Source organism: Scyliorhinus canicula, chromosome 18 (genome assembly GCF_902713615.1).
Source record: "Scyliorhinus canicula chromosome 18, sScyCan1.1, whole genome shotgun sequence".
NCBI classification, from domain to species: Eukaryota; Metazoa; Chordata; class Chondrichthyes; order Carcharhiniformes; family Scyliorhinidae; genus Scyliorhinus; species Scyliorhinus canicula.
The window spans coordinates 120,410,271-120,424,180 of record NC_052163.1 but is presented as its reverse complement, the minus strand read 5'-3'; the positions used below and the strand labels follow the sequence as shown (position 1 = coordinate 120,424,180).

Below are 13,910 nucleotides of genomic sequence, written 5' to 3'. Positions count from 1 at the left end.
TGATGTCGCAGTTAAACCAATGGGGGATGGTGGGCTGTGCAACAGGATGATGGCTCACCCAAGCAAAGGTTTTGGTGGACCACCAGAAGTTGAGTAACTGGAGCACGGACCATGGAAATTCTGCTGTGAGTTCACGCGTATTAATACTATTTTGTTGGGCTCTAGTTTTTTTTTAAAAACTGCGTCGTAAATTTAACTCGTGTTGGACACGAAGTGCTGGCAACCAGCATTGTTAGTTTTTTTTTGGCTGGGAGTGGAGAATTTTGGGGATGTCTGTATTACATTTAATGCTCCCCATGAATCATAGCTAGTGTTTGTTTTAATACTAAATTTGGAATAGGTCAGGTCTGAGCAGTCGGTTCTAAATTTTCCATTGCATGAGTGACAATACAATCTTTGAGCTGTTCTAAAATGGTTTAAAAATCCACCACCTGCCACCCAAACCCTGTTACTTTCTCTCTTGCTGCCTTATCTCGCATTTTATTGCACTTCCAAGTTTAGGCAAAGGCTCTGGAGCCTTGGCTCTTAGACGCATTATTGTTGGGAGTTGAAAAGCCAAGCAGAAGACTAATCTCGGCCATCTGAACGCGTAAACACAGCAGTTGCCGCTTGTACTGGCTGCGTGTGCTGTGGAGGATTTAGAATTTATGCTTTGAAGTAATCAAATGTTTTCTTGCCTGATCTCTTTGCAGAGTTACTGGAATTCATGTGAACATGTTGAAGAGAAAGAAGCCTCATAGGTAAGTGTGGACCCTGGGAAGAAAATGCCACTCTTGCCTGTTTCATTTGGGGCATTGATTCAGCTGCTGGGGCAGTTCCAAGTCAAGACCTGGGACCTATTAGTAAGGCTGGTTTCTTGAAGTCACCAGGACCCCACTAGAGGTCTATTACATTGGGACCTGTGGAATTTTGGGACCAGAGGGGACGGAAGTGTGGAACGTATGTCCTGGGGACGGAAGTGTGGCACTTATGTCCTGCATACGTGTGTGCCAACGGGCATGAGTAAGGTGTGGGTCTTCTGGACAACATACTGCTAAAGGAAAGTGCTCTTGAAGTTGCAGAATTTTGAACTTTGCAAACTGTATATTCCTTTAATAATAATAATGATTATTAGTGTCATAAGTAAGTTTACATTAACACTGCAATGAAGTTACTGTGAAAATCCCCTAGTCGCCACACTCCGGCGCCTGTTCGAGTACACTGAGGGAGAATTCAGAATGTCCAATTCACCTAACAAACATCTTTCGAGACCTGGGGGAGGAAACCGGAGCGCCCGGAGGAAACCCACGCAGGCACGGGGAGAATGCAGATTCCGCACAGACAGTGACCCAAGACGGAATCAAACCCGGGTCCCTGGCGCTGTGAAGCGACTGTGCTAACCACTGTACTAGGTGGATAGTATAGATGTTCATATTGGAAAGCTAGATTAATACATGATGGAGAAAGGAAAGGATGCTAATGCTAATGGGGGTGAGAAGAAGTAGGATGGTAAGAGGCTTGTGCGCGACACAAACACTATTGTGGTCCGGTTGGGCCAAATGGCCTGTTTGTGTGCCGAGTAATGATGTACAGAGTTACCAATTACCGAATGGCCTCTCCAATTGCTCAATGGGTGAATACATACCGAGCGTGAACCATACTGAGCAGAGAAGTCCCAGCATGTACCCTGGTGTTGAGCTGAGGCAGACGTGAGAGTGGCGCAATCACTATCTATTTCCTTGCGTTTAGAGAGGTCAGCCAAACCTCCCACTCTTGATTGTTCTCAATTAGCTCCCAACCCCAATAGCAAGTGGATTAGTAAGAGGACGGGCTGCTGCAGTGCCCCTTTAGTCAATTCACAGATCGATTCCCTCCGACTTTCCCATGAAGATTGGCCACTTGCATGAGAAGAGGGCAGCCAATTCTCTGCATCTATGCCCAATCAAGAGTTAGCATGGTAAGGGGGAGGGGGGTGAGAATGAGGCTCAAACAAAAGGGAAAAATTGGGATATGTGCAAAAGAATCTCCAGCTATGGATGTGGCATGGTATTCTTGACACTTTGCTCAACACCTGGCTCCAGGAGTTGATAGTCTGTCTAACACTCCTACGTCATGCCGTGCTTATAAGTAACACATTGCGCTGAACATGAACACAGATGGAGATTAATGACTTCAAAGATGGTTCTACATAGCATAGCCATCGGTGAATTAAAATGTCACGCACGAATGAGTTTCATTTTATTTTTGCCAAAGGCATTGACAGCTCTGAGGAAATGCCTCACAGAAACTGACCTTCCCATGCCAATCCCTTCTGTGAAAACTTGGATTTAGAGTCGTCGGTTTGCAAAATAATTTGATAGCTTGTGTGTGTTTTTTTGGGGGGGGAAAATCTTTTGTCAGAAGGAAACATAAAAGCATCTGGTGAGGAAGGAGGCTCTTGATGTCATTTTTTAAAGCATTTTCTATCCTGAAGTTGCTGCATCAACCCCTCTTTACCAGGTTAATAAGCCAGAGCTGAGCCCAGGGAATGAGTGTTGGCAAACTGTCTTGCCATGAGGGGCATCAAGGACAAACTCCAACTCTTCCAGCAAAGGGTCCTTGGCTAGCGATCAGGAATTGGGATTTAATTTTCACCCTTTTCTCTTTCTATTTTCTCCTCCCTCCTGCCCTGGATGACATCCACAAAGTAAAAGTAAACTTTGGATAAGACAATAAGGCATAGGAGCAGAATTAGGCCACTCGGCCCATCGAGTCTGCTCTGCCATTCAATCATGGCTGATATTTTCTCATCCCCATTCTCCTGCCTTCTCCCCATAACCCCTGATCCCCTTTATGAATAAAGAACCTATCTATCTCTGTCTTAAAGACACTCAGTGATTTGGCCTCCACAACCTTCTATTGCAAAGAGTTACACAGATTCACCATCCTCTGGTTAAAGAAATCTCTCCTCATCGCTGTTTTAAAGGATCGTCCCTTTAATCTGAGATTGTGTCCTCTGGTTCTAGTTTTTCCTAGAAGTGGAAACATCCTCTCCACATCCATTCTATCCAGGCCTCACAGTATCTTGTAAGTTTCAATAAGATCCCCCCCCCATCCATCCAAACTCCAATGAGTACAGACCCAGAGTCCTCAACGGATCCTCATACATTCCAGGGATCATTCTTGTGTTGCTCGTAATGCTTTCCTTAATTTGCTCTGTTTTGATTACCTTTGCTCAAGAGTCGCCAGGTATCTTGTTGATACCACCACAAAGTTCAAAACCAAATACTGATCAATGACTCGATACACCAGTTAGTAAGTTTGAAATCAATGCACATTTATTTACACACACAGTCACTTATTACTCATGCACAAACTCTACTCACTAAACTACAACTACTACTAAAAGCCTATACTTAGCTTCGGGTGCCCACTCAGTCAGAGGAACAATGGCCGTTGTCTGGTTCTGATACTGCTGGCTTCGAACTGGTATAGAATAGTAGCTAGGAGCGCCTATCTCGTAGCGTGCATTGACCTTAGACTTACTTGGCCGGTGCTTGGCGGGTCTCTCGTCGCTGAGAGCCAAGGCCAATGTGAAGGTGAAGAAGAAGAGAGCGATCTGTCTTTGGGGACTCCTCTTTATACACCAAAGGGTTTTGTGCCCTTCTGGTCGGTTCCTGAACTTGGCCCCAATTAATTGGACCATGTCCCAATCATTTGTATTGATTCTCTCCAATAAAGGTGTCGCTCCTTGATCACTGGGCGGGCCCTGGGTGACCATTGGCCTGCCTTTGTTTTAGTCTCCACTGGCGCCGGGGTGTCTGCCCTGGAACCGATTGCTTAAATGTTTCTCTTTTGTCCCCGGAGATAGCTCATTACTATGCTAATGGCTTGTAGTATCAGTTCTGTCTGGGAGCTGCAAGTTCCAATCCACAGGCAAACCTTGCACCTGCTTGTTTTCCTAGCACTGTCCAATTTTCCCTGTGCTCTTTGCAAATGTTCATTTTGAAATCGGGACGTGGCCATCCCAGGTGGCTACACTTGCGAATCTCCTCTGGACCCTTTCCAAGGCCAGCATATCCTTCCTTAGATTTGGGGCCCAGAACTGCTCACAATACTCCAAATGGGGTCTGGCCAGAGCCTTATACAGCCTCAGATGTACATCCCTGCTCTTGTATTCTAGCCCTCTTGACATGAATGCTAATATTGCATTTGCCTTGCGAACTGCCGACTGAACCTGAACGTTAACATTCTTGACTCTGAGCCACGTTGGTTTAATTCCTTTGACCCTTTGGGGAGCCGGAAATGCAGTTTTGATGTGGAGAAACATGAGTTGTACTGTACAAACTTTAATGGAGATGAGGCTGGTGGATCAGATGGCCTACACTTGCCCCCTCTTCCCTTCGCGGTTTTCATCAAACATTCTCTACGCATTTGGTTCAAAGCTGGTGACTATTGTAAGTTGTGCACTCCGAATCAGGCAAAGAACAACCTTCAAAAACAGGGGTGGGCAATTATTTGGGCTGGAGGGCCACTTAAAGCTTTGGTGAGCTTTTGACGGCTAAGCACATGAGATGCATTGTATTAAAAAGAGCTATTTGGGTATTAATAGAATATTTAGAAGTCTATTTTTTAAATTTACAGTGGTCGGCATCCACCTTCTCTTTGATTCCTTAATTTGGGTTACGGTTCAAGGACATTTTTATGGCCAGGTCTTAAAATTAATGAAACCCAGCAAGGCCCAAACAGATACTTACTATCTGATATTCAAATATTCCCCCAGGATTGAATCTGTGTTATGGACTGAGTCGTTGAACAGCAGAAATGCTTGTTTGCCGGATCAGTGAAAGTATTTGATGGGCACAGCAGCTGTTAAATTTATTAACCTACCTATGCTATGCCCACTGACAACGTTGAACCACTTCAGTTAAATCTGCACCAGTTCTCAGCGCACAACCAGCAGAAATCAGAAGACAATCCACAGGTTATTCTTTTTTTAGAGTATTTAAATTTAGAGTACCCAATTCTTCTGTTTTTTTTAATTAAGGGGCAATTTAGCATCACCAATCCACCTCGCCTGCACATCTTTGGGTTGTGAGGGTGAGACCCACGCAGACACAGGGGGAATGCGCAAAATCCACATGGACGGTGACCTGGGGCCGGGATCGAACCTCGGGTCGTCAGCGCCATATAATTTCACAGAATTTACAGTGCAGAAGGAGGCCATTCGGCCCATTGAGTCTCCACCGGCTCCTGGAAAGAGCACCCTACCCAAGGTCAACACCTCCACCCTATCCCCATAACCCAGTAACCCCACCCAACACTAAGGGCAATTTTGGACACTAAGGGCAATTTATCATGGCCAACCCCCTTAACCTGCACATCTTTGGACTGTGGGAGGAAACCGGAGCACCCGGACGAAACCCACGCACACACGGGGAGGATGTGCAGACTCCGCACAGACAGTGGCCCAAGCCAGAATCGAATCTGGGACCCTGGAGCTGTGAAGCAATTGTGCTATCCACAATGCTACTGTGCTGCCCATGAGGCAGCAGTGCTAACCACTGTGCCACCATGCCGCCAATCAACAGGTTATTCTTCGTGCCGCTTCAGTGCTCCTCATTATGACACTCACACCGCCCTCCTCTCATGGTCGCAACTCCTCTCAAGGTTCACAGATAAAAACCCGCCTCCAGCCTCTGCCCACTTTACCTCCGACCTCTTCCTGTGGCCACTCTGAACACAATGCAGCTCTGAGGCTGCAAGAGGAATGGTGTGACCCACGGGGCTGTAGTCTCTCACCGTTGTTCTACAATGTTCATGCACTGAGCCAAATTTGGAATTGCTTGGCAAATTCTGCTGATCATCTGTCGCGCACCACCGCTTTGTAAGTTAATGGCGTATGAGAGATTTTAGCCGGGGCTGGTGTGAATATTACAACAGGAGCATGGCAGGGATTGAGCCAGCTCTGTAAACTGGGCTCCTTCACCAAATCTCCATTCAAGGTTTTGATTAATGAGTCTACTGTCAGGTACTGTCGAGCCTTTTGAGTGACCCCCAGAACTTGTGTGAAGTTGGGAGACCAGCAGAGGTGAACCGAGTATTTCTTTCCTTGTAATCTTTTTTCCAACTGCTAAGGTGTTGAATGCCTCAGTTAGACATTGTCATCACTCCACACTCTTAAAACAAATCAGGATTGAATCTAATGTATTTATGAAACGTAACATTACAAGTGATAAGGTGGGATGCTTACCAACGATTAAACTGCAAGCAGGTGTGGAAACCGTCAATACAGCGTTAAAACAATGAACGTGAAAGGGAACCAATTAAAATTCTGAAAATGCTTTTGAGCACTATTTTGTTTTACCAGTTTCTCATGGATGTAGTTGCTAAAATTATTTGTTCTCTAACAAATGTGTTCAAGCTCAGCATGAATAAACTTATCCAAACTGTTGTCTTAAGTGCAATTTCAAAACGTTGATGATGGTTGGCGGCCGAGACCTACTGCTCTTTTCAAATGCCGAGGCTTGAGTTCCATGGACTTTCTGCTGATATCATTGCAATCAACGATGAATGAAGCAGTTCAACTAGAAAGCAGACGAAAATACAGTAGAATTTGTTTATGATTGGCAAGAAGACTGTCTATTCAAGGAAAATGCCAGGACGTAGCATTTTAGAACAGCATCTGACACCCTCCCCAGTTCCCCATTCCTGTCCAACGTATGGAAAGTTACACTGCAACCCAAAGGAATCATTAATGGGGCAATGCTTGGACCGCTCGCCTTGGGTTCCCGAAAGCATCTTCGACCCATGTGTTGTGGCCGGGGGGGTACTTGACCTGCCTGACTCGGGCCATGATTCTGCCTGTCCCTGGATGGTAGGAAACAGGTCCCACGAGGTTTTCTCCCCTGTGTCCAGGGTCAATGTTTATCCCTTACCCAACCATTAGGTTGCCGTTTTTACTATCTGGTCATTATCACATTGCTGTTTTTATGGAACTGGCTGGTCACTGTTTTGCTGCCATGTTTCCTACATCACCATCTTGACCACACTTCAAAAGTGCTTCATTGTCTGTGAAGTAAGTTGGGACATCCTGATGTTGTGAAGGACTCTTTAAGTGCAAATCTTTTACCTATGAGACACTCTAGAGTAAGCCTTTAAGGCTTCCTGTTTAAGGTAAATCCAAGCAATTCCATGAACCACTGGGAATATCCATTCCAATGAGGAAGATAATTCAACTTGCACTGCGCGGTGTGAACTGGAAACAGCAATGGCCTTCGCTGCGATCCATTGTCACGTTAACATGTACAGGGCTTTTCAGAAGAAGGATTGTGGCATGCGAATGCCCATGTAAAATGGGAGTAGCCTCTGCTGTTTCTGTGACCAAGGGACCTGATTTACCCCTTGCACTCGTACCAGCATTTATAAAGGTCTTCTATTAAAGGGTGACTTGAGGCTTAGCTTTAATAATTTGGTAGCACTTCTGCTTCAGTGTGATTCATGAACTTGCAATGACCTGACTTAAAGACGTGAGATCATCTGAGCCTCGTGTTCAAGGCAGTGCTGAGGGACTGTTGCAAAGTGGAAGTTCCATCTTCCTACTGTTGACCCAAGCATGGCATGAAGTTCAAACTCTTCTTATACTGATGCAAAGTGCAAGTAAATCACCACGCTTCAAAGACATCAGCCGAACAGCTAGGAAGTGTAAAGCATGGAACTGGGCCTTTGTTTGAATCTCGACAATCCAGCCCATTGAAGCAGGTTCCAGCCTAGATGGTTCTTGCAACACAATCTGCTTTAGGATTGCTAAACTTTTATCAACTACACCATGGGGGGGGGGGGGGGGGGGGTAGTAATCATAACACCTAAAACTGTCATGCCTTGCTAACTGCACCCTAAATAAACCTTAAACACCTGTATTTTGACCGATCTTTTGGTCCTCCCAGCTCCTGCAGTTCCACCCATTGCCTGCTCCTTGGTCATTTTATCCATCTTGAAAGTGTTCTGAGATGTTGCTCAGTGGGAGGAGTACGGTTCAAATGTTAATTTTTTTTTAGGATGACCGTATTGGAGGGGCAACTATCTTTTTTTTAAAAATAGTTTTATTGAACATTTTTCAAATATATAAATACAAAAATGATGAACAACTCCCCCCCCCCCCCCCCCCCCCACACAAACCCTTGGGCGATATTCTTCCCCCCCAACGCCGGGTGGGAGAATCACCGGGGCGCTGCTTGTGCCACGCTGCCCCGGCACCCGCACGCGATTCTCCCACCTCCCCCCCCCCCCCCCCCCCCCCCCCCCAAAACCAGCGGCGCGAGAATCGCGCCGGGCCGCTCGGATCGGATGGGCCGAGCAGCCGGCGAAAAAAATGACAGTCCTGCCAGCGCCGTTCACCCCTGGCCCGCGATTGGGGTCCACCAATCGGCGGGCCAGCCTCCCCCCCCCCCCCCCCCCCCCCCCAAAGGCCTACGTCCTTCCGCGGCCGGCCCCAGAACCCCGGCGCCATGTTGGTGAGGGGCCGGCGGGCGTAAGAAGTTCCCCGCGCATGCGCAGGAATGAGCTCCCACAACTGCGCATGCGCGGGTTGGCTTGGCGCCCCTGTGGGGGCCAGAATCGGTCGTGCCCGGGCCCTGTTCGTGCCGTCGTGAAACGCAACAGTGTTCACGATGCCGCGGGCACTTAGTCCTGGGGGCGGAGAATGCCGCACCCTAGCTTTTGATGGTGACCAGTTCTTTGAATTACATGACAAATGGCTGCCAATTTATGTAAAACCTCCCAATCGAACCTCTCGACGTGTGTTTCATAGAATTTACCGTGCAGAAGGAGGCCATTCGGCCCATCAGGTCTGCACCGGCCCTTGGAAAGAGCGCCCATCCCAAGCACACACCTCCAACCTATCCCCATAACCCAGTAACCCCACTCAACACTAAGGGCAATTTGGACATAATGGCAATTTAGAATGGCCAATCCACCTAAACTGCACATCTTTAGACTGTGGGAGGAAACCGGAGCACCCGGAGGAAACCCACGTACACACGGGGAGAAGGTGCAGACTCCGCACAGACAATGACCCAAGCCGGGAATCGAAACCTGGGACTCTGGAGCTGTGAAGTAATTGTACAAACCACTATGCTACCATGCTCAAGGTAAAACAAGCTCCGTGCCACTCCCTGCCACTCCGAGGCACTGGGTGGAGAAGCTGACCTCCATTCCAACAGAACTCACCTGCGAGCGATCAAGGAGGCGAACGATAAGACATCTGCCCCCACCCCTGTCTCCAGGTTCGACATCCAAAAATGGCTTTTGGGGATCAGATTCCAATCCCCTTTGTAAGATCGGCGACATGGTGCTGAAGAAGGAGCCCCCAAAAGCTTGCTAGTTTAGGACATGCCCAGAACATATGTACATGATTCACAGGGCCTCTCCCACACCAGTCACACCTATCTTCTACCCTCAAACATTCAACACATCCTAGCCCCTGTGAAGGTTTAGCACAGTGGGCTAAACAGCTGGCTTGTGATCAGAACAAGGCCAGCAACGCGGGTTCAATTTCTGCACCGGCCTCCCCGAACAGGTGCCGGAATGTGGCGACTAGAGGCTTTTCACAGTAACTTAATTGAAGCCTACTTGTGACAATATGCGATTATTATTATTATGTGCCCAATGCATCGCCTTTAGTTGTATGAGCCCGAGCCCTGCACACAACGAGGTGGCATTCACCCTCCGCACAGCTTCACACCACACCCCCTCCTCAACTTCCCCTCCCTAATTCTTCCTCCCACTTGGCCTTAATTCCCTCCAGTGTCACTGTCTCCACCGCCAAAAGATTTGCTTTTTTTGTAGCCGGAGAAAGCCCCAAACCACCGTAACAGCTCCATTATGTCCCTCATCGTGGGAAATGGGTCCGTAATGTACAACAAAAGATCAATGCATAAAGCCCCCATCCCCCTCATTATCCCCCACCCCCTTACCTAACTTCTCAAAGCGATGGCCAACCGCCCAATCGCCGACGTGAATAGGGTGGGGTCAAAGGGCGTTGTTCCATCACCTCTGCCAGTGTCTCTACCATCATGCAGGCGGGCGCACCTGGCCTCCTTCATCTTCCCTGCCAACGCACCTTTCGCTGTGCTCGACCTTACTTGCGCACTGGCGTTCCCATCCTTCTTCCCAGTATTCTTTCGCAGGCTCCTAGACATTCCTTGCCAACTTAGTCTCCCCAGGGACAAATATTCTGAAGATTTTCCCACCAAAAACCGGTGGAAAGGACCAAAAACCCAGAATGCTAGCGGGAGCTGGAATGTGCGACCTCCTCCCACATGTCGCCACCGGAGGTTGGAGGAGCAACCATCTGAAGCAACCCTTTGGGTTTTTTTTTCCAAAGCCGTATTGATTTGCTTTTATAACAAAAGCAAAATCCCCCAGATTCTGAATTTAAACCCATAAAATACTCCGGAAATACTCAGTAACTCCGTCAGCATCTGTGGAGACCCAAACTCTGTTTACACTTCAGGTTGACGAACTTCCCTCAGCAGCAGCACCTCATTAGGCATTTTCTAACCTTCCAAAACCAGCACTCAGTTCATCAAATTCACATCATATTCATTCTCCCATTTCTTCCAGCCACTAACAGCTGGTAATGATTCTATTGTTAGTTGGTGCAAGACTCATTTTGTTTCCTTATTTGTCTCATTACTATTGTGTTCTGCTGCTGTGGATAACACAGGCTGCCACTTGATGCAGTCTTAACTAAAGGATGCTCCAGACTCTGAAATGAGTTCAACGTGTTTATTGAGCTATTAACACAGTTCTCAAATGTGTTTGACTCTCTGCTAATCTAACTGCAGTAACTCAGTCCAACTGTACCAGCTTGCTCTAAGCCACGTGCTGGGGTGTGATGCTGCTGATCAACCCTGTCTAACTCTCTAGATGTCTGTCTGTGGAAAGAGGCAGGGTGTGAGTGCCTCAGCCCTTTTATACTGTTTGTCATGCCCCCTTGTGGTGATGCCACCTCTGAGTGCCCTGACTGCCCATTGGTTGTGTCCTATTCTGAGTGTTCATTGGTTGCATGTTTGCATATCATGACAATTACCTTCCCATTTTACCTTCCGCCATCATTGGGACAGCACGATAGCACAGTGGATAGCACAGTTGCTTCACAGCACTAGGGTCCCAGATTCGATTCCCAGCTTGGGTCACTGTCTATGCGGAGTCTACACGTTCTCCCTCTGCCTGCGTGGGTTTCCTCCGGGTGCTCCAGTTTCCTCCCACAGTCCAAAGATGTGCAGGTTAGGTGGATTGGCCATGTTAAATTGACCCATTAGTGTCCATAAGAGGTTAGTTGGGGTTACTGGGTTAGGGGAAAGGATGGAGGTGTGGGCTTAGGCAGGGTGCCCTTTCCAAAGGCAGGGTGCCCTTTCCAAGGGCTGGTGCAAACTCAAAGGGCCGAATGGCCTCCTTCTGCACTATAAATTCTACCATTCTATGATCCCATTTGTCATTTAACCTCTCCGACCTTCTACCATTTCCCAAGCACTCCACTTTTCTTTTCTTCACCCTTCTCCTTTTTCCCCACCTCTGTTCTTGCTAAAATACCGTTACTCATTCCAATGAAGGATTATCGACCTGAACCGTTAACTCTGTTTCTTTCTCGGCGGTTGCTGCCTGACCCGAGTATCTTCGCCATTTTTATTGCTTACGAGATATTCATCTTTGACATCTTCCAGTTCTCATGTTGGCTTTGTGCAAACGGCCATGACAACTGTCGATATAATAAATCCCATCACATCACAGTAAGTCATTGCATGCAAAGCACTTGAGATTTGCAATATGATAGGTTCTACGTAAATACAACCCTTTAATTTGTAACAGAAGTGAGAAACTGGGTCTCTAGTTTAGAAATTTGGGCATCTGGTATCTTTTAAGGAAAACACAGACGTGCCTTTTGCTACCCCCCAGCAGACTTGACAACCAGTGAAGTTTAGTTACATCGTAGGCACCGTTGTAATGTAAAAAGCACAACAGCCAATTTCCCCGCAGTATAGTCCCACACCGAGATAATGATCAGATTCTGTTCTATTGATGTCGGCTGAGGGGCGGTGGTAAATATTATGCAGGGAGAGTACCGCTGCTCTCCTTTGAAGTGGTTTCATGGGATCTTCTGCATCCACCTGAGTGGGCTGACAGGTCCTCGCTTGACACCCGATCCAAAAGGCAGCATTTCCCGTGGTGCATCTCCCTTTCGAAGTAGGATTTGGAACCCGCCTACTTACCGCTCGAAGCCCAAGTTACCACTGAGCCAAGGCTGCTTTATATTCCGGAAAAACGGCTTCTGAGGTATTTTGCCCAGGGCTTTTCTGGGTCACGCACTGGAAAAAAAAAATCACACTGCATTGGTTACAAACAGGCAGCTAACAACCCTGACAGCAGTGGGACGAGTTGAAAAAGGAACAGGTGCAGTAAGCCATTAATAATAATAATATTACTGTCACAAGTAGGCTTACATTAACACTGCAATGAAGTTACTGTGAAAATCCCCTAGTCGCCACATCTTTCAGAATTCAGAATGCCCAGTTCACCTAACAAGCACGTCCTTCGGGACTTGTGGGAGGAAACCAGGGCACCCGGAGGAAACCCACGCAGACATGGGGAGAACGTGCAGACTCCGCACAGACAGTGACTCAAGCCGGGAATCGAACCCGGGACCCTGGCGCTGTGAAGCAACAGTGCTAACCACCGTTAGAGTAGAACTTGTAGTTTTCGGTGAGAGAGTGGTTGTGTGGCCGATACAAAAGCAAGCCTTTAATTCACATTACAGGTGTGGCTTGCTTTCTCACTTGCCCCGGGGCAAGCCTGCAAGCAGGATTTCATTCCCAGATCCGCCTTAGTGACACTGGTTGTTTTGCTTTGGCGATCCAGTCATTTCACAGCTCTCTCGCAAGGTAGATCTGAGCAGAGACCTTGCACTAAAATGGTTCCCAACCTTTTCCTTTATGCAGACCGTAGGTCGTCATCAAAAGCTTTTGCGGACCACAAAGTATGCAGGCCGTTTTAAACATTATTTTTCCCGTAGTCTACAGCTGGCGGGATAGATCGACGGGTATTAAAAACGCAGCTGTTGCAGTGGTTAGCACTGGGACAGCAGCGCTGAGGACCCGGGTTCGAATCCCGGCCCTGGGTCACTGTTCCGTGTGGAGCTTGCACATTCTCCCCGTGTCTGCGTGGGTTTCACCCCCCACAACCCAAAGATGTGCAGGGTAGGTGGATTGGCCACGTTATGTTGCCCCTTAATTGGTGAAAAATAATTGGGTACTCTAAATTTATTTAAAAAAGGAAAAGAGAAAAAAACGCAGCTGTTTCTAATAGTTTATGGTGCACACTCACAAATACATTGCACGTTATATTAGACAAGGATGTTTGTGAAGCAAATTACATTGTGAGTAGTAATGTAATGTGGATTATGATACATCTGAGCGCTACACGGAATTGTATTCCCCTGTATTTCTTTTCCCCGTGAGCCACCTGCAGTACTGGCACGGGCCACCAGTGGTCCGCAGACCACAGGTTGGGAGTCACTGCACTAAATCCTGCCAACTCCAGCAGCCCAGTCGTCTTGTTCGATTACTTCAATGTTTTGTCAGTTAAAATCTGCATCCCATCCTCCTCCACGATGCCCCTCGCTTCCAAATTTGATTCTTTTGCTTATCCTGGCAAAATGCAACAACACCAACTTGCATTTATATGGTAGTCAAACGCCCCAAGGCACTGCACAAGGATGGGACCGGATTTTAAAAATTGATGATCGACGAGGTTTAATTGTGCTGCGCCATAATTACACGGGTGCATGTAACACAGGGCTGTTGAGGTTCTTTGAGGATAAATGGCATGGTGCTGTAGTAATCATTAAACGTCATTCGGGAAGTCCCAGGTTTAATCCTTGGGTTTTGCTTAAT

The 13,910-nt window shown here is 47.4% G+C and overlaps 1 protein-coding gene across 2 annotated transcripts in view; it reads left to right on the top strand.

The window, feature by feature from the left end:
• The window catches only part of LOC119953024 (spindlin-1-like), a 94,270-nt gene that overhangs the window by 54,681 nt on the left and 25,679 nt on the right, over positions 1–13,910 (top strand). For both annotated transcript variants that reach the window (XM_038776798.1, XM_038776799.1), the window contains exon 2: positions 693–740. In XM_038776798.1, coding sequence (XP_038632726.1) covers positions 693–740 — 48 coding nt within the window. The remainder of the gene's footprint in view (positions 1–692; positions 741–13,910) is intronic.